Source organism: Pagrus major, chromosome 7, assembly GCF_040436345.1.
Source record: "Pagrus major chromosome 7, Pma_NU_1.0".
Lineage (NCBI taxonomy): Eukaryota > Metazoa > Chordata > Actinopteri > Spariformes > Sparidae > Pagrus > Pagrus major.
In genome coordinates, this window is record NC_133221.1 from 1,858,652 (window position 1) to 1,877,517 (window position 18,866).

The following is an 18,866-nucleotide window of genomic DNA, read 5'->3' on the forward strand; positions in this document are numbered from 1 at the left end:
CACAAACACTAAAGGCTTTTAGTCATTTTTGCAAAACACAAAGGTAAAAAGACACCTGTAGTTTTCGTTATTATGATGGCTTATTTGAAGTTTTTAAAAAAGTTTATTGTCCATGTAGAAAGTAAAGTCTTCAGTAACCTTCACTAATGCACTTTTTATGGTCACAGAAATGCTGGATTGGGGCTTTAAATTACAACAAACCCCCCACCCCACCCCCTGCATATAGGATTTAACCATAGACACACTGACACTCATTAGCTATTGCACAGGTCATGCATGCCTGTCTAAGACACAAACTGCACCATATTAATGCTAACCACTCCTGCTTCTCAGTAACACCTCATGGCTTGTAATATGTCAACAACCAAAACAATGGTACAAGTGCTTTTTGTGCGAAAAAACAAAGTGGTGCAAGACGACTGTGATTTTTGGAATATAGTAAAAGGACTCGTTCTCAGGCTTCCTAAAAACCTGAACTGTCCCATCGACCAAACACCGTACGTAGTGTTAGCATCGAGCGCTAACCCTCGTGTTAAATTCTCAGGCACTGTTCCCCTCACGTCTGGTCCCTGAACCATTTGTCCACTACAGCAACTCACAAATTCTTACTCACGATATGACACGAACACTTCCTCTGTCAACAAGAACGACGCGCGTCCTCTTGAGTCCCAGGCCGCCTCCGAAGGGCACTACGAAGGGAAGATGAGGAGATTTTCACCAAGACGGCACGACTATGTGGGAGTTTTTCTTCAGCGGTGAGTCATGTTCTTGGTGCTAGTTGCTCCACGGGCAGGTTTTTCAGGAAAATCTGCCCCGACAGGGTACAAGTTGCCCAACAAACGGATCCCGGTGTGAGAGTCTCTCTATTTGCGCGGGAAGTGGATGTGAAAATAACACAAGCTGAGTAATTTCCTCTTCCCCGCTCTCAGTGCTCTCTTCCTCACCAGGCGGCCATTTTGATACACCTGCATTTGCCCTCCTCCTCCTCCTCCTCCTCCTCCACCTCCTCCTCCTCTCCTCCTCCCTCTCCTGCTCCCTCTCATGACCGCCCCCCGGTGGCTCACTGCGGGGTGGCGGACCACCGTCCTCAGCTTCTGCCTCCTCACACAACCGTGCTGATCCGGCTGACGGGTTTCGATTTGGGGCCTCCCCCTTGCCCTCCCCCTGCCCCTTGGTGCAGGGAGAGCGGGCCGGTCGATGGGGGAGGTAAGGGTGAGTGCGGAGGAGGAGGTGGGATGGAGGTGAGCGGTGGGTACTGGGGTCCGTAGGGCTGAGGAGGTGTCTGGGTGAGGAGGCGCGCCGAGGGTGTCTGGGGTGGTGGGGTGGAGAAAATGAAGTGGGTGGAGGGGGAGGCGGAGGGGGAGGGGCTGAGCGGGGAGTGTGTGTGCGCGGCGTGGTTGTGAGAGTGTGTGTGAGCGTGGGGGTGGGGCTGCGAGTGCGAGATGGTCAGTGGGAGCTTGCCGCCTCCACCCGGCCGACCCGCCGCAGGGTGCGAGTGGTAGAGTCCGTGCGGGGTAGTAGGGGTTACGGGGGAGTGAGGGGACAGCGGTGGCGGCGTGATGAAGCCCAGATTGTAGCGCGGGTGCTGGGCGGCGCCATGTTGTATCCTCTGATGCTGCTGGGTAGGAGAGGGAGCGCAGCCGGGCGGGCCCTGCCGCCGAGGGGCAGAGAACCTGTGCGCGAGGGCGTGGTGCTGCGGGATGCTCTGACTGTGGTAGCGGTGATGATGGTTGTAAGGTGGGGGCGGCGTCTGCTGCTGCTGGTGCCCAGTAACACTGACTCCTCCTCCTCCACTGTTGCCGTGGCAGTACTGGGCGTGCAGAGCCTGGAGCTTGGACGGCCCCCCTCCCGAACCTCCTCCCCCTCCAACTCCTCCCGAGTCCGACTGACCGAGGTTGGGCGATGGGGAGGGGCATGGGGAAGGGGAGGATGGGTGGGGGATGGGAGGTGCGGGGGCGGGGTAGTGGGGGGGTGATGATATCATCAGGGGACTCGGAGGACCCTGCGGAGTCGGCGACGTCATCGTCAGGGGACCCGGAACTTTGCCCCGGCGACTGCCGAAGAAATTCCCCAGCAGGCCGCCGCCAGTCGGACCTCCCCCACCCACCATCCCTCCTCCGCCCCCAGCCCCTCCCCCGCTCACGAGTGGGGAGGTGGTGGCCCCCCCTTGGTTGTGACAGAGCCCCGGCCCACCCCCCACCCCTGTACCGGGGCTCTGAGTAGGGCGGTGTGGCCGGTAGGCTGCTGGAGACGAAGGGACCATCATGGGGCTGTAGGACAGACCTCCAGCAGGCAGGGGGCGCTGCTGGTGAGGTCGAGGGCTGCTAATAATGGAACCCTGAGAGGAGGAGGAGAAGGAGGAGGAAGAGGAGGAGAAGAGGAGGAGAAGAGGAGTTTGATACGAGAGGGTGGAGAGAACAAAGAAAGGAGGAAAGAGAATGAAACACAGAACCAGACGACTATTTGAAAAGAAGCACTTCAGTGGTATTAGTTAAAGTCATGTCAGTTCATCTCAGCAGTGTGAGTGTGTGAGTACGGTGCACGTGATTTGCTGACAATTAGTAAAACAGGCAGATTTCAGGACCGACATGCAGGAAATGAGGAGAAGAACGAGTGGACACATGACAGCACGTGTAGGACGTCTGTTGGTTGGTTACAACAAATTTCGTAAACCTGCAACCTCCCCGGTTTGATTCCAGCAGGTGTGATCTTTGATGCACGTCTCTCTGTATCGACTATCAAACTATTTCTGGACTGTTCAGAACATCCAAAGACCTCCACACACATAACCTGTTTAGCACATGTAGATGAACATCTTCCTCACGTTCAGCTCTTATGAATCTGACGAACATGCAGTCAGAGGTGTGATGTGTGATGTGCAGCGGCGTGCAGGGAGGTCACATCACGCATGCTTTCCCACGGCCCACCACACTTACTTCAATGGTACTGTCCAATGAGCCCACACTGTTCCTACGACCTCGCTTCCCTGTTACCCGACCAGAATGAGGCAGGATTAAAATGCATTCAACAACACGTGACGTACAACATGTTCACTGACTCGTGAGCTTCAGACGTGTTGGCAGGTGCAGTTTTGAATGTCGGCTACCTTTGCTTCCAACTTATGCTAAGCTAGGCTAACTACATCCTGACATCCCGTACTCTGATGCATATTTCCTAAAAAAATCCTAATAAACATTTTAGTGGAACTTGAATATATTTTCTTTTTACAAGTTTATTTCCATTTTCTGCTTCATAAAACATCTCAGCTGATTACATCATTAGACAGCTTTAGGCTGAGCTCTCTCTGTCTCCCCCCTCTCTCTCTCTCTCTCTCACTCTCTCTCTCTCTCTCTCTCTCCTCCCTCTCTCTCCCCCCCTCTCTCTCACCCTCCCTCCCTCTCTCTCTCCCCCCTCTCTCTCTCTCTCCTCCCTCTCTCTCTCTCTCCTCCCCCTCTCTCTCTCCTCCCTCTCTCTCCCCCCCTCTCTCTCACCCTCCCTCCCTCTCTCTCTCCTCCCTCTCTCTCTCTCTCCCTCCCCCCCCCTCTCTCTCTCTCTCCCCCTCTCTCTCCCTCTCCCTCTCTCTCTCCCCTCCCCCCCTCTCTCTCTCTCGCTCTCTCCTTCTCTGACTTCCTACAACATGAGACCTTCATCAGGATTCTGAATGAATGATAGAAAACAGATTCGGGCCAAAACTCAGAAAATGGGACGGATCCTCATGTTGGTCTATAAACATGAAGTCTTGATATCAGTGAAATGTTTGTCTCATCATCTCAAATCAAAAACTCAGCAGCTTAATAAAAGTAACCCCCTAAAATCAGCCTTGTTATATTTCAGGTTGTAGTTCACGCAGCTGTCCAGTAGGTGGAGACAGAGCGCCACAGACTTCCATCTTATTGTTTTATTTTACCATTTTGGATTTCATCACTATTTCATCAGTTGCATAAGAGCACAGATGTAGGTTTGCTCTGAGTCAGTGAGTCATAATAAAAACTGCAGCAGTAAACAGAAACAATAAAAAATCCCTTTTGCAGAATCTCAGTCACGTCTCAGGAGATCAGAAATAACATGTACACAGTTATTTAACAGGGAAACACTGTAAAAGGCTCCGGCGGGCCAGAACGTCTCCTATCTGTCCCCGATGAGCAGCGCGTCCCCGTCCTCACCTGTTTCTGAGAGGTCTCTCAGTGAGGAGCTGAGCGCCGTGCGTTTGAGTCCGTCCACCGAGGCGTACGTGTCATCGAGGCTCGGTCTACCCAGAGTGCCGTTCACCACCTCGCCCTTCATGGGGCCGGTGTTTGCACCTGGCGTCCCGCTTCCTCCCGGTCCTCCTCCCGTCAACACACCTGGACGCATCACACCTTTCTGCTTCTCGAGCTCGGCTGGAGAGAACAGAGAGAAGAGAGAAGAGAAGGGAGACGTTAAAATACAGACATCCAAATCAGGACGGGAGTTAAAATGGAAATACTGAACAGGGATGATCAGCTAGTCGCTAGCTGTTTCCCTCTGCTACCATTCAGTATGCTAAGCTAGGCTAACCACACCCCGACTCCAGTTGATTGCACATGAGATATATATTTCCTAAAATGTTGAACTGTCTCTACAAGCGTCTTCAGTGGTTGAATGTAACTAAGTAATGATTACTGAAATATGTAGCGAGACGAAACAAAGACGTAAAAGACGTGAACAGTCAGAGAGGGAGGCTGGAATGGGGAGAAAAGGCGTGTTAGTGTCTCGTATCTGCAGAGATTTTCTTATTTTCTCTCTTTGTTGCTGCTCGGGACGCTTTACCAACCCAACATGTGGCTGTTTGACGTCCTGGGAATGAGACTCAACAATCAACTGTCTTTGTGGTGTGTTCAGGAACAGCTGGGACAAATCCTCCTGACTCTACCTTTAACTTTAATAGTCTTTGAATTATATTAATATGACGAGAGCTTCAGTTAGCTTTGACCACAAATGTCCTTCAGAGGGAGACTTTTTACTCTGATACTCTGAGTACATGTCAGAGCCTGTACTCTATTACTTTTACTGGAGTACAGAAGGTGAATCAGTACTTCTACTGGAGGACAGATACTTGTGTGTACTTTTACCCCCACGAAATACATTCTAATACCTTTAATTTACTGTTACTGCCAAGTTTACTATTAAAGTAATGTAATTACTACCCACTGCAATAATGCTACTATGGTCCTACAGCTGACCGTGACCATGTCTACAACTATAATACAACCTCTGCAGCGGGACGATCACTTACACTCCACCCGGTACTTCTCCATGTCCTGGACCTCTGCGATGCTCTCTCGGAGGTCGGAGGTGAAGCGTGCTCGGTCCTGCTGGCTCGGAGCCGTGAAGACGATCAGCACCTTCCTCTCTCCTCCAGGATTCGCCGAGGTCAGTCTGATACCGTGAGGGTAGTCTGGGTCAGACACACACACACACATTTCACAACACATGTAACACACTGTGACCTCGCTGTCAAATGACTTCTGAGAGACAGAGAGAGAGACAGAGAGAGAGAGAGAGAGAGAGAGAGAGAGAGTAGATGAGATGAGATGTTGTGATTATTTTGACAGTTGCAGCAATCTTGAATATCTTAAATATCTTAAATATCTTAAATATCTTAATCTCCGTGTTACTCATGAGTCTCTCTGAATGAACGAGGCTTTTCTGTCAGAGCAGCTTTTAGCAAATCAGTCACACAGAGTGAAATTAGCTGTAACACCGGATCACCAGCCACCTCTCTTTGTGCAGATTCTGAATTAGCATGTAATTAACAGTAAACTAAGCGAGGCCAGGAGCCTGCAGTCGTGCCAGCGGCTTTGTGAGGCTGAACTCAGGCACAGGGACACTGTCCAACAAGGTGGCCTCCACATCGTCTATTCAATCCTGATTGAGGACACCCTGAAGGGCATTATACACCCGTCTTTACTGTCCCATGAGGTTCTTATGCAACAGAGACGTCGTTCACTCCAGTAAAAAGGCTACAGACAGACGACATCACGGTCACATGACTTAAACGTCTCCACCACTGAGCGTCTTACTGCACAATTACTATCCAGGTTTTCTATAAACTGATCAATGCACAAGTTGTAAAGTCAGAGTCAGAACAGTGTGTAACTAAAGTGGCCTGTAAAGACGGACGAGTGAGCAGATGAGTCTCCGTGTTCGCTGTGAGGACGTTTAATGTCCCCGACAGCCTCTGTAGTCTCAATGGTGAACACGGTCACCGTCTTTGTTTGGTGTGTTATTGTACTAACATTTGTGCAGCTAATGATGAGAACATCAAGAATGTTCAGGTATTTGGTCATAAATATACAAAAGGAGAGAAAAGTCAGGAGATCATCGAGGTCCAGTCAGAATCAGAACGGCTGCACAATTTTGGCCAATCAACAAAAATCTGTCGAGATATTTCAGTCTGAGACAAAGTGGTGACGTCTTACCTTCCTCCAGCAACACACACACATACACACAGATACATTAACGCACACCCTCCCACACACAATACACACACACTCACCCACCCACACACATACATGAGCGCACACACACACACACACACACACACACACACACACACACACACACACACACACACCAGCAGTCCATGTAAGATTGTGCTGATGAATCATATGGGACAATCTGTCCCGGTCACAGTCATCACCACAGTCTGCCAAGTCCCATTTAGCTCCAACTGGAGAACCAGAGCTGTCAACAACAACAACAACAACAACAACAGCAACTAAACAAAGACTAACTAACCAACTAAACAACAACCAGCTCTGCTTCAGTGCACACTGACACTGATGATGTGACGACATGTGAAAATGACGGATTTCATCAGTTTAAATTATATATGTTATATCATTATTTTTGTTTAATACCTTAACGTACATTTAATCTCCTCATAAGCAGCTTTAAAGAAGCTGAATTAATCCTTTTCTAAACCATCTAACATTATCATATAAACTTTATCAAGTATTTTATGATGTTTTACGTTGTGAAATATCAAAATCAAAGACTTGCTGCATCAACCGATGGAATTGGGATTTTCTGGATAATCATTTCATCGTGAATATCTTCACATGAATGATTGAAAAAGCTGCTCTGCTGGTTTCCTGACTGATTTTGAGTCCGTCACTGTGGCTGAAGGAACGGCTCGCACGATGTTTCCCCTTGAAAACAAGTTAAACACGATTCATAAATGACAACATGGAGATGAGATCTTATGATTTATGATTACATATTCAAGATGAGTGTCGTCTCTGTGATGCAATAAAAATAGTTTCCGAACAAAATGTACGACTACAGTGATTCCAGTTTGCTTTAGTGCAGTTTTAAAGCTTTGAGAACCACAGAAGCTGCTCCTGAACGGCCTGAGGAAATGTGACAAAGAGCTCAAGGTTCTGACCCGGCCTGCTTTTTCCTCAGATCCCAACCCATCCATGGAGGTGTGACACAAGTCTCGTCCATGTCTGATAATGTTTCGGCTGATCGCTGACTTCTTACAGAAACCTGTACATTTGCACCAATCACTACTTTCAGTCTCTGGTTAGTCGTCGTTGTCCCCTATTTATGATCCGACCCACAAAGATCTGAGACCAGAACATCAGACCAATTTCAATCTCTGAACAATTTAGAGATATCAGAACAGGACAAGAACAGCTGTTTGTCACCAACATCAGTTTGTTTAAAGGTGTCGTTGATGACACAACACCTCTGTTGTTTGAATCATCCGCCCAGTTTGTTGAATGACTTAACATTGCTAACGCTAGCAAGCTAACATGTTTGACCACTGGTTGCACTCTGGAGAAATGTGGGTCATTTGTTTGCATCTTCTATCTATGACGCAGTCAGAAACGCTGCCATCTGCCACCTTCACTCTCTCAGCGAAGAGAGAGCGCTCGTGAAAATTGATGTAAAGTACTGACAGTTAAAAATAGATTTAGACTTCAGGTGTGCACACAGCGTGTTTTGGGATCGCTGACACACGGTGGAGTTCACTTCTACATCACCGCAGCAGGGTGAGAAGTTCACCTGGCTGTGCAGATGCTCTTTAAACTGTCAAAGTGAGGACTTATCTTCAGGTCGGCCTCTCTGCGGGCCGTTTGGAAACGTTACGTGGAGCCATCTGAAGACGGTGGAGATGTGATTTTGGAGCTGAACTCTGGAGAGTTAGCGTCCTGCTAACAGGTGCTGAGGCAGATCTGAAACGCCACCAACTCCAATCTGCTGCACAGAACTGAGAGCCAACTCTGCTCTGCTGAAATAGAGGCTTGGAAACCACACACACCCACACACTCACACACACACACACGACTCCCTATATGATTGTGTTAACATCATTATTGAAAAATGTGTCGGCTGAATGAGTCATGTTTTGAGGAGTGCAGCTGAGCCGCCTTGTTTTCAGATTGACAGTCATATATTTAGGAAATCCTGTGATATGCTTCCACTGTGTCTCTTTGAAATGTGCTGTTGGTGTTTTTCAGCGCAGCACCGACTGCACTTCTGCACACTGACGAAGCCTTACATTTTACATTTAGCGAAAAAGGCTGGCAGACTGAGTGTAATTTCAGTAATTGGAGAGGGAAGTAACGATCCGTTTTGCCAAGCGATTATTAACAGATTGTTGAGAACATTTCCAAGTGGGACAGAGTCTCCAGTTTTTGGTGCATATTTCAAGAGTGAAATCTAGTGTTACGCTTTCATCGAGCTCAGGTGTACGAGTTAAGATTGCACAACGTACGGACTCAGAAATAACCGTAGCACATGAACCCAGCACCGCCCCCGAAATGGTACCGAAACAGTTATAACATAAACTCTCAGCACCCTCTGCAACCCGAACGCCAGAATACATCTGGGAAATGTACGTTTCTGTAAAACAAACTCTACATTTCTTTCGGTTCACTTTACAATTTGTTTTGACAGTTTATAATCTGGTTAGATTCAGGCGCAGAAACCACGTGGTTGGAGTCAGAAGATCATGACTGGACCTGGTTCTGTCGCCACAAACACAGCTGGCAAATGTCCTGACGTCTGGTTAAAAAAACCTCCGGTGGCTTCAGACTTACAAATGATAAAACGCTCGTCTCACCCAGCTGTAAATGTCGACCACATATACTCATGTTAGTTGTTTGGCGGAGCCCTCTAGTGGCCGCAGTAGTTATTATGGCAGCAAAGAAGGAAGTCAGGTGAAGCCGTCCGGGCGGATGGTTCGGTCAACAAGCTCAGAACTTTCTCACAGGAGACTGTTGTTCTGCGTCCAGTGACAAAGCAACAGTGAACTATGAACAAAATACTTTAACGTATCAGAGTAGTTAAGTTACGCCACATAGATTACTTTACTGAAGTTATGTAAATAACGTAGGTACGTTAACCCCGGGTTGGGAGGGTTACTTTAAAATGTATTCTGATACAGTTACTGATTACCTGTTAAAAATGTCCAAGTATCAAAATATAAAAGTAACTTGATTACTTCCCTCAATACAAGGTACAAGGTACATTTATTGTCATTTTTTGAACAAGGGTTTAGAAAAGAAAATAATGATTTAAGCCTGCTATATCTATTTTAGACGATACCAAACACATGCAAATGAAGACGAGAGTAAAGAAACATCGAAGAATAGATTACTTTTATTTAATCTTAATACCGAGTGTGTACTCTGTAAGAATCCAAACTTGTTGTGTGAGACTGTTGTCAGGTGTAAACCTGGTTACACGTCATCCTGTAATCTAATTACATACTTTTTTCCTGTAACTTTACTGGACTACAGGTACCTTTTTTAAAATATCCTAATTGCATAATCCCGTAACATGTACTCCATTACTCCTCAAGCCAGTTTAATCCCAAACCACAATGTTTCCTTAAACCTGACCACGTCGTTTTCTTGCCTTAACTCAAGCTGCAACTATATGACGAAGGTCTGGTAACAAAGAGGACGTGTTAAAAGGTATCCGGTGGTTTCTCACTCACAAATGTTGAAACACAGTCTTGAACAGTGGTCTCTGGCTTGGCGGCCGTCTTGCCGTCACACCGCCACTGTCCCCTCAACGTCCTGACACGAAAGTCAGCTCATATACATGTGAGGTGAACGCGATATGTCACAGATTGTTGAAATGTTTATACGACACATATAAATTTAACATCATGTGTTTTGTAAGAAATGTAAAATGGCAACATGTTACTGCGGTGACGCCCTCTGCCAGCGCCGTCCGTCACTTCGGCCATCGTTGTTCACGCTCACAAACAAACAAAGCATCTTCAACACACACTGGTGTGTTCAGGTTTATTTCACCGTCCTCGTCGATCCATTTACAAGATTTTAAGCACAACACAGTCGCTCTGATGCCTCTCAGTGTGTATATATATATATATATATATATATATCTGCATGTGTGTCTTGTCAGTGAGCCTGCAGACTGTGGGGTAAAAATAGAGCGTTGAGCGAGTGCAAAAAAGAAATCGAGATGTAAAAAATAAAATGGAGATAGGCTGAGACAGATGGAGGGAGCAGATGGACGAGAGAGAGTGAGAGCGAGAGAGAGAGAGAGAGAGCGAGCGGTACTTACAGGTGTTCTGGAAGGTGTGGACCTGCATGTCCAACAGAGGGAATGATTGTCTGAAGTTGTACGTCACTGAGGTCTTCTTCTTCTGGAAGATCTTTGTCACCTGATGAGAAGCAGGAGACGAGAAGAAACGAGTCACGGCAGGAGGGAGACAACAGAGCGTGTGATGATGCTGACGCTCGTCTGTGTGTCGAGGTGAGAGGTTTTTAATATCACTCAGTGAGACGTGTGAATCTTTTCTCCATATAAACTGGAGACGTTTGTTGCCACGCTGCAAAAACATTTAAAATATGATTAATTAATTATGAATTAAAGCTGATTCACAGTTGGAGTCGCGTCTTCTTCTGAGAGACGTGCTCATCGTGACGTCGCCTGTACGTGGAGACGAGAACTCACCCGCTTCACAGTTTGTTAACCGGCACGCTGTCACATTAGAAACTGGTGGATGACGTCTGCAGCGACCTTCATGTGACGTGCTCTATATAATATAAAGCCCGGGCTGGTGTCACTCCCTTTATTTATACCTGTTAGCTGTGTTATAAGGAGGATATACGAACCATATTTCATGCAACAATCTAAGCAACGACAATGTAAAGCAGAAAAAGTTATTTTATAAGATGTTTATTTTTATCGTTTTGTGACTCTGGTTGTTTCCTGTTTCTGGACTGCTTTCAGGTGGTGTGAACAGGAAGTATAATGGTGTAATGTTGTTATTATTATAATCATTGTTCTCTGATATTCAGTGTGTAAAAAGACAGTGACTAATATCTTGTTATCTGTGAAAAGAAGATTTGTTTTTTACATATTGTTGAGCGCTAATCAAGAGACATGACGGATGAACGTGAAGCTAAAAGCGTTACAGAGTTACTGTTTAAAGAAGTGCTGGAAAACTTTATCCACCAGAATTAAACACGTACTTTCTATTGTTTTTGTTTTTAATAACTTGAGTTTCACGGGTAAATGAAGACACTTGACGGCTGAACCTTGTTGACAGATCCTCTCTGGGTTTCCTGCTTAAGGCATTTGCATTTCCTCTAATAGGAAGTCAGAGTCTTCGACATTTCTGGAGCACAGCATTAAACAGGACCGGAGCGTTATGGGATAATTCTTTTCAACACGATCCATAACTGACGGTTCAGAAATCCCCTGTAGTACGAGCTGTGCACACACACACACACACACAGACACACACACACACACACACATACAGAGCGTATTGATTACCATCAGCAGGTCGTTGAACAGGAAGACTTCTCTCTGGTGCACGCCGCTCCGCTGACCTCTGTTTGGATCTGGAACCTCGAACAGCTGACAGCAGCACACCAACCTGCGATGAGGCAGGGAGAGCACCTGCAAAACACACACACACACACACACACACACACACACACAAAACACGACATTAACACAGTCTGCATGCCAAAGGTCTGCAGGGATGTTTCAGGGCTGGGTTCGGTCAGATTCACTGTGATAATATCTACCACGGACACCAACATCTAATCTGGGCTCCACTCTTTAATAAACAGTAATACAGTTTGTAGTGCTGCATATTCACGTGTTGTCTGACAGGTGAAGTCACCTGAACACAAACAGTGTGCAGACATTAAAATGGAGGATCTTACAGGCTTCTTGCCGACCACCATCCTCTCCACCGCCTGGACCTGAGACACGTGGTCATCGTTGGTCCTCAGCTCCCATTTCTGGATCCTTCCGTAGATCGCCACCAGCAGGTCCCTGGGGATGTCCTGACCGTTGTCAACACCTTGATGGAAACAAACAAGTTGAAATGAAAATTCAAGTTTTTTTAGGTTAACTTGGTTTTTGACTCACATCTCTGACTGTCAGAGTTACAATCCATCGATCAAACAATCAAATAATCAAACAATAATCATCTAATGGCAGAAGTTAAATCAGGAGAACCTGCTGAGTCGAAGAAGTGATGCCTCAGGAAGTAAAAATCTGAATGCCAGTGTATTAGTGTGTGTAGTGTAGTGAATAAATACTTTATTAAACTTTGTTTTAAAAGTACAAAACTCTTTGTGTCAACACATACTTAGAGTAAAGAAATCATTATGCAAAATGGTTCATTTCAGAATGATGTATATTATATTATTTTATTATAATTCTTGATGCGTTAATATTTACATTACTTTATTGTTATTCAAGTACAAGTACCTCAAAATGTACAGTACTTGTGAGTTAAGTCTGTTAAGTTCAAAAAGGTTTTCAGTGTTAGCTTCACATGCTAACTCCTTTACAGGGATTAAAAATTAATATAAAAGCTGATTTGATAAATTTGATGAAAAATCTTTTTTTTTTTTTAAATCAGCCGTCCAATCAGCTTTGAGCAACATCTCCTGTTAGCAGTGACGACAACAGCCAACGATCTGCTGACTGACCCCGCAGGTTCTTGATGAAGTCCTCCAGCTTCATCTTCCTCTCCGGCTTGACGTTGGGGCTGTACATGTCCGTGTTGAGGAGGATGATGGCGAAGGCCAGGATGAAGATGGTGTCTGGATTCTGGAACTGCCGGATCAGCACCGGGTTACAAACACAGTACCGCTGACTGGAGAGAGAGAGAGAGAGAAGACATGAAACAAAACATCTCAAACTGCACTGACTCACTGTGTCCTTCCAACCGGTGCTGCGGGTCAGTACCTGAAGGCCTCCACCAGTCGCTCCACCCGCTGAGCTTCACCCTGAACTTTAATCTGAGCCTGGAACTTCCTCAGAGCATCGTCTAGATCCATCCCTGAGAAATCCATCTCATCCAGGACACAGCTGCAGACAGACACAGACAGACGCTCAGGGAGTCTCAGTGATGCATATTTACACTAACAGTCATGTGAGCGTCTTGTACTCACTCGAGGACGTCCTTGTTGAACTGCTGCCGGCTCCCCAGGAACTCTCCGATCATCTGCCTGCTCAGTCCTTTCCTCTCCAGAATGAACCTGGCGATGCCCACCGGCGTGTCCGACACGAAGCCCCTCTCGATCAGGTACTGGATCCCCTTCTCCGGCTTCCTGTAGCCGACACAAGACACACTTTCTATACGTTTTTTGTTTGTTTTATTCATTTTTATTTCACCTTGGTTGAGTTTTTAAGTGCAGATGAGTTCGAGCTTCTGGCAAACTTTTGAGATGATTCATAACTGGTTTATAAGCTGCTTTTTATCTCACCTACACAGAAGCCTGCTCACCTCTGTGGGGTTTTGGGGGTGTTGAACAGGACTTTGCTCTGTGTTACCACACAACTTTATCTTAACTAAACAATAAAACGGAGCATAGAGTCGACTGTGAAACATGCTTTCAAATTCTGCTTTACTGATTAAAGAACATGTTGACAATTATTCATGACACGGCTTTATCATTAATACTTGATTGATTAATCGATCATTGAGACTTGCCTTGATAAACCTAAACCAATCAGAATGCAAGAGGATTAGCCTCTTAGCTCTGGAGGAGAGAGTCGGTGCAGATCCAGACCTTCTGGAGCCGTTCACCGACGGGAGGAGAGCTCAGAGATTAGTTTGTAACTTGTGGGATTAAAAAGTGGATTTATCTTCACTCCTGTTTATCAACCTGACTGCAGCAGTGATCCGGAGGTGACCTCCAGGTTCTGTACTGTTGACTGCTGACTGGAGCTGGAGGGGAAATGGACTTTACTTCATGAACGTAACGTTACTTGTCAAACTCAGAGGTGACGATGAACACACCCTTAGACAACCACCATCAGACGAGGTCATGTTTTGAGGTATTATCTACTCAGATCAGATCAGGCGACTTCCTTCCTCACTCTCTCTGTTACCTTGAGGAAACTTGTGGGTTTCTCTGGTTTGAACATTGTTGGAAACATCTGGGATGATGTAAGAACACAACTCAACAACATACAGAACAAAGGTCGAGTCCTTTTTATACATTTTAACGCAGAAATGTTGCATATTATATCTTTAATTGAGAGGATGACGGATTCTGAAACTAACCTGTGGATTATTATCTAGCTGACTGTTAACAGGATTCATGGACACACACGTACTTGTTGAACAGGTTGAGTCCGATGCGGTATTGCCGCCGCTGCACCACGTCGTTGTTAAAGGCGGGTGAGTCCCAGCTGTGTCGGCTCTCTCTCTGATAGGTCTGTTTCCCCAGCGTGGCTCCTCCGATTGGCTCCCGCAGGCTGTCTCGTGACGAGGAGCCGGAGCTGCAGTTGTTGACCGTCGTGTCGTCGTTGGAGTTGGTGGTGGTGGAGTTGACGCTCTCGTTGTCTCCATCCGAGCAGAGCAGATGGTGGTGGTGGAGATGTGGGTGGTGGGCGTGGTGCTGCTGCTGCGCCTCCATGTTCTGGAGCGCGGAGGAGGAGGAGGAGGACAGCGGTGAGGGGGTGAGCGGCGGCGGAAGGGGTGAGAGAGGTGTGAGTGGTGGTACAGGGGATGGTAGCGGGGAAGATGGGGGTTCTGGGTAAGCATGGGGGAGGTGGTGGTGTTGGTGTTGGTGGTGCAGGTGGTGGTAGTGGTGCTGGGCAAAGTGGTGAGCGTGCTGCATGTAAGGGCTGCTGCCGTGCACGTGGTGCATGTGCATGATGTGCGGCTGGTTGTACTGCGGGTGGTGGTGGAGGATGGTGGGTAGGTGGGGGATGGGTGACGGGTGAGGGTGCGAGTGGGGGTGGGGGTGGGGGTGTTGGTGTTGGAGTGGGTGAGGCAGCGGGTGTGGCGGCAGGGTCCGGGCCGAAGGCATCGGTAAGGGCACGTTGGCGGGGCTGCGAGTCTGTCCCTGCGCCGTGGCGACCGAGCGGCCGTTTGGTTTGTGTTTGATGGTTCCCTGTGGAGAGTCGGCTTCGCTGCTTCCTCCCCCTCCTCCTCCTCCTCCTCCTCCTCGCTCATCCTCTCCACTCTCTCCTTCCCCTCCTCCCCTCCTCTCCCTCTCTCCTCCTCGCTCCACTCCTGACGACTCCTGCTCGTACACCAGGCGTCCGATAGAGCCTCGCTCTGACCTGAGGATTTGAACAATGACGTACATGTTAAAGATTCAAGACACGGCGACAATTAAACATCTCGATGATTCAAACGTCTTCAAAATAAAACGACTAAAAAACTTAAAATCTCATCTCAGGAACTAGTGATGCAGCGCAGAGTAGTTTTAGTGTGGTATTTAAGTCAAGTATCTGAATACTTCTTCCACCACTGAAAAACATTTTTGGCATGAATGTAAACATTTTATTTATGAATTACGTGTTTGTCTGTGGAAGCTCTCTGATTGGCTGTGCTGACCTGTCACTCATGTCCACTGAGCTGTCACTGGGCGGTTCGATAGTCAGAACAGGCAGGTGTCCTCCTCCACCTCCGCCTCCTCCTCCTCCTGCCCTCCCTCTGTACTCCCCTCGACACTCTGTGCAGGGGGTGCTGCTCCTCCGGCTGGCGATGCTGCCTCCCTCTGTCTCTCTGCTGTCCTCCCTCCCCCCTGCACCAACTCCTCCCCCTCCTCCCCAGTACTCTGTGTCGGAGCTGGAGGCTGGACGGGAGAGCGGCGAGGACGGGGGGCGGGAGAGCGGCGAGGAGGGGAGGCAGCCCTCGTCCATGTAGAGGGTGACATCGCTGAAGGAGGTGGCGGTGCTGTCCTCGTGCATGGCGGCACCTCCTCCCACGCCTCCTCTCCCCCCGACTCCCACCACACGGCCTGCCAAGCGTCGTGAGGCTGGTTGGCGTTGCGCCATGCACACTCTCTGTAATCTTCATCCTCGTCTTCCTCCTCATCCTCCTCCCCTTCCTCCTCCTCCTCTTCCTCTTCTTCATCTCCCTCCTCCTCATCCTCCTCGTCGTCATCCTCCCCCTCTCCTCCCACTTCCTGTGAGTCTTCACGGCCAGACTGGCAGGTGAGGGAGTCGTCCATGGAGTCGGCCAAAGACTTAACCTGCAGACGCAAAACACCGTCACAACACCTGTTATACATGTGTTAGCTTCTCCAACAGGCTAACATCAGGGTTAGCTTCTCCAACAGGCTAACACCGGGGTTAGCTTCTCCAACAGGCTAACACCGGGGTTAGCTTCTCCAACAGGCTAGCTTCACTGAAAAAGGAAATCCTGAATGACGCTGAACGGATAAATTGTTGTCTCGTTGTAAATCTCTGAAATAATTTCGATGTCTCCTGGTTTTATATCAGGTTAATATTTCTCTGCATTGTCCCTGTTCTAGTGAAGATACATGAATCACTGCTAATGCTGCGTCCACACAGCACAGGTGGTGTTTTGCTGACGTCGGTGTTGAACGCTGAGAAGGTGACAAATGTGTGTTTACCTGCTTAGAGAAGGAGTCGTCTCCTGTGTCGTCTGACCCCTGCTGACCTGCTGACCCCTGACCCTGCGGCTGCCGCTCATCGAACGAGTACTGGACCAAAGACCAGCAGACAAACATCGTTACATTCTGCTGTGTGTTTTGTGTGTTGTGTATACAGTGTGTGTATATGTGTGTACGTGTACCTGCATCCTCATGTTGGACAGGATGATGCGTCGGGTCATCCTGCTCTCGGAGGCGGAGCTGCGAAGCCTCTCGAAGTTCTTGTTCATGCGGTACTGCCTGAACGCCGTCTGGATCGTTCTCGCCGCCCGCCGGGACACAAACTGGCCCCCGTACTTCCTCTCCAGCATCTCCACCTGTCAGGCAGCACCAGCGCAAACAGGCAGCCAATCAGCATGTTTCCAGAGTGAAGACAACAGCTTGGCTTTGGTCTGAACTTTATATCAAACTGAGGTAACTCAGGTGCTTTGTTGTTTTTCTCTTTGTTGGTCACTGTTGTTTCCTTCAGCGTTAATTCTAAAACAAAACTGACATCATGACGCTGAATAAGTCGTACAACGTGCCAAAATGTCTTATGAAGTCTGTAATGTGGCGTCTGCAAACATGCGACACAACCAACAGTCAGAAGTGAAGTTACAGTAACTAGGATACACTGATGTGGGAATCAAACGTGATACAACTGAAGCACACTGATGTTGTTATAGAGGACAGGCATAACCTGACACGTCACTGAGAATCAACCCACGGTGGTGTGTGTGTGTGTGTGTGTGTGTGTGTGTGTGTGTGTGTGTGTGAAACAATAGGTGTGGGCGTTTTGACGTGCATTGTACGCTGCTGGTGTGTGTTGCCTTGTTTGAAAAAGCTGCATTCAACTCGAGTGTAACAAACACAGTTACATGAAAACCTAATTGGAAGAGTCCATGTTTGGTGAAGCGGTGGTGTCTTGAGCAGGTGAACCTGCTGCAGCGGTGTACCTTCTTGTCCTGGAGGTCTGTAGAGAGCTCATAGCTGTCGGATAGAGCCTTGCAGCGTTTGCTCTCCTCCTCCTCTTGCTTGCGGAGCGCCAGGCTGGCAGGCTGGTGTCGGCTGCGTTGAGCCCAGGCAAGGCTCGCCGGGCTGGGGGGAGAGATGGGGGAGCTACCCTGAGGGAGGACAGGGAGACAGGAAATCACTCTATGTCTTTTGTTTTTGTTTAGCTGTGTCAGATAATACCCTGGAGTCAGTGGGGAAGACAGTGACAAGGTAAAGGAACAGTTCACCCAAAGATGAAAAGGTATTATCTACTCAACCCCATAATGATGGAAAGTCAGGTGAAGTGTCGTATTTCCTAAACAACCGAAGTAGCTGGGAACAATAAACAAAATAATAAAAATGGCTGCATACAGCTCGTCTGGCATATTCCAAGTTTCCTGAGAGGCCCTGAGATCCCAAATTGATTTGTTAAGATGTTATTTTTCAGCCAAAATCTTCACAGCAGCTGCAAACCGAAGTGGGTGCACATGTTCTGCCAGGTGTCGAGGATGTAAAAAACAAATCAAATCGAATCGATCTGGGATCTCTGCCTGCTCATTAGCTCGCATGCTTACTAGCTTACTAGCTAGTTTGCCATTCTGTTTTATTGTTGTAACTTATCTGCCACAAGTTATTAAAAGTGTTTTAAAGGTGGTTTTAGTAATCGTATTTCTGTCCATCTCTTATACGCTTCGCTGTTTTTAAACGTAGCTTTTTTTGATGGCAGACAACCATTCGATCCAGCCGAGACGGGTGACGCGTCTAAATGTAAGTGGACTAAGAGCTTCATCACCAGAACATGTTGGAGATCACAGAAATGATTTATTTCGACCTTGATGATAAAACAAATCAAAAGAGTGACAGTTGAGGTAAACTCCTTAAACTAACGCAGCTGACACGTGATTTTCACTCGCTCATATTTAACACGATGATACGAGTCCAACTTCTGCACTGGCTGCACACCTGTTGTGCGTGTTACTGTGTCATTACCTGTGTGTG

At 47.6% G+C, this 18,866-nt stretch overlaps 1 protein-coding gene across 1 annotated transcript in view; it reads right to left on the reverse strand.

The window, feature by feature from the left end:
• Nucleotides 1–1,102: 1,102 nt before the first annotated feature.
• LOC140999279 (IQ motif and SEC7 domain-containing protein 1-like) overlaps nt 1,103–18,866 on the reverse strand; it is a 25,993-nt gene continuing 8,229 nt past the window's right edge. The window contains exons 2-20 of the mRNA XM_073469602.1: nt 17,831–17,998; nt 17,012–17,212; nt 16,857–16,946; nt 16,421–16,472; nt 15,833–16,256; nt 15,504–15,555; nt 15,122–15,335; nt 14,602–15,019; nt 13,431–13,589; nt 13,225–13,347; nt 12,966–13,132; nt 12,189–12,328; nt 11,791–11,916; nt 10,570–10,669; nt 5,255–5,416; nt 4,164–4,379; nt 2,937–2,986; nt 1,781–2,338; nt 1,103–1,651 (exon numbers count right to left, since the gene is read on the reverse strand). Of these exons, the coding sequence (XP_073325703.1) occupies nt 1,103–1,651; nt 1,781–2,338; nt 2,937–2,986; nt 4,164–4,379; nt 5,255–5,416; nt 10,570–10,669; nt 11,791–11,916; nt 12,189–12,328; nt 12,966–13,132; nt 13,225–13,347; nt 13,431–13,589; nt 14,602–15,019; nt 15,122–15,335; nt 15,504–15,555; nt 15,833–16,256; nt 16,421–16,472; nt 16,857–16,946; nt 17,012–17,212; nt 17,831–17,998 (3,969 nt within the window). The remainder of the gene's footprint in view (nt 1,652–1,780; nt 2,339–2,936; nt 2,987–4,163; nt 4,380–5,254; nt 5,417–10,569; nt 10,670–11,790; nt 11,917–12,188; nt 12,329–12,965; nt 13,133–13,224; nt 13,348–13,430; nt 13,590–14,601; nt 15,020–15,121; nt 15,336–15,503; nt 15,556–15,832; nt 16,257–16,420; nt 16,473–16,856; nt 16,947–17,011; nt 17,213–17,830; nt 17,999–18,866) is intronic.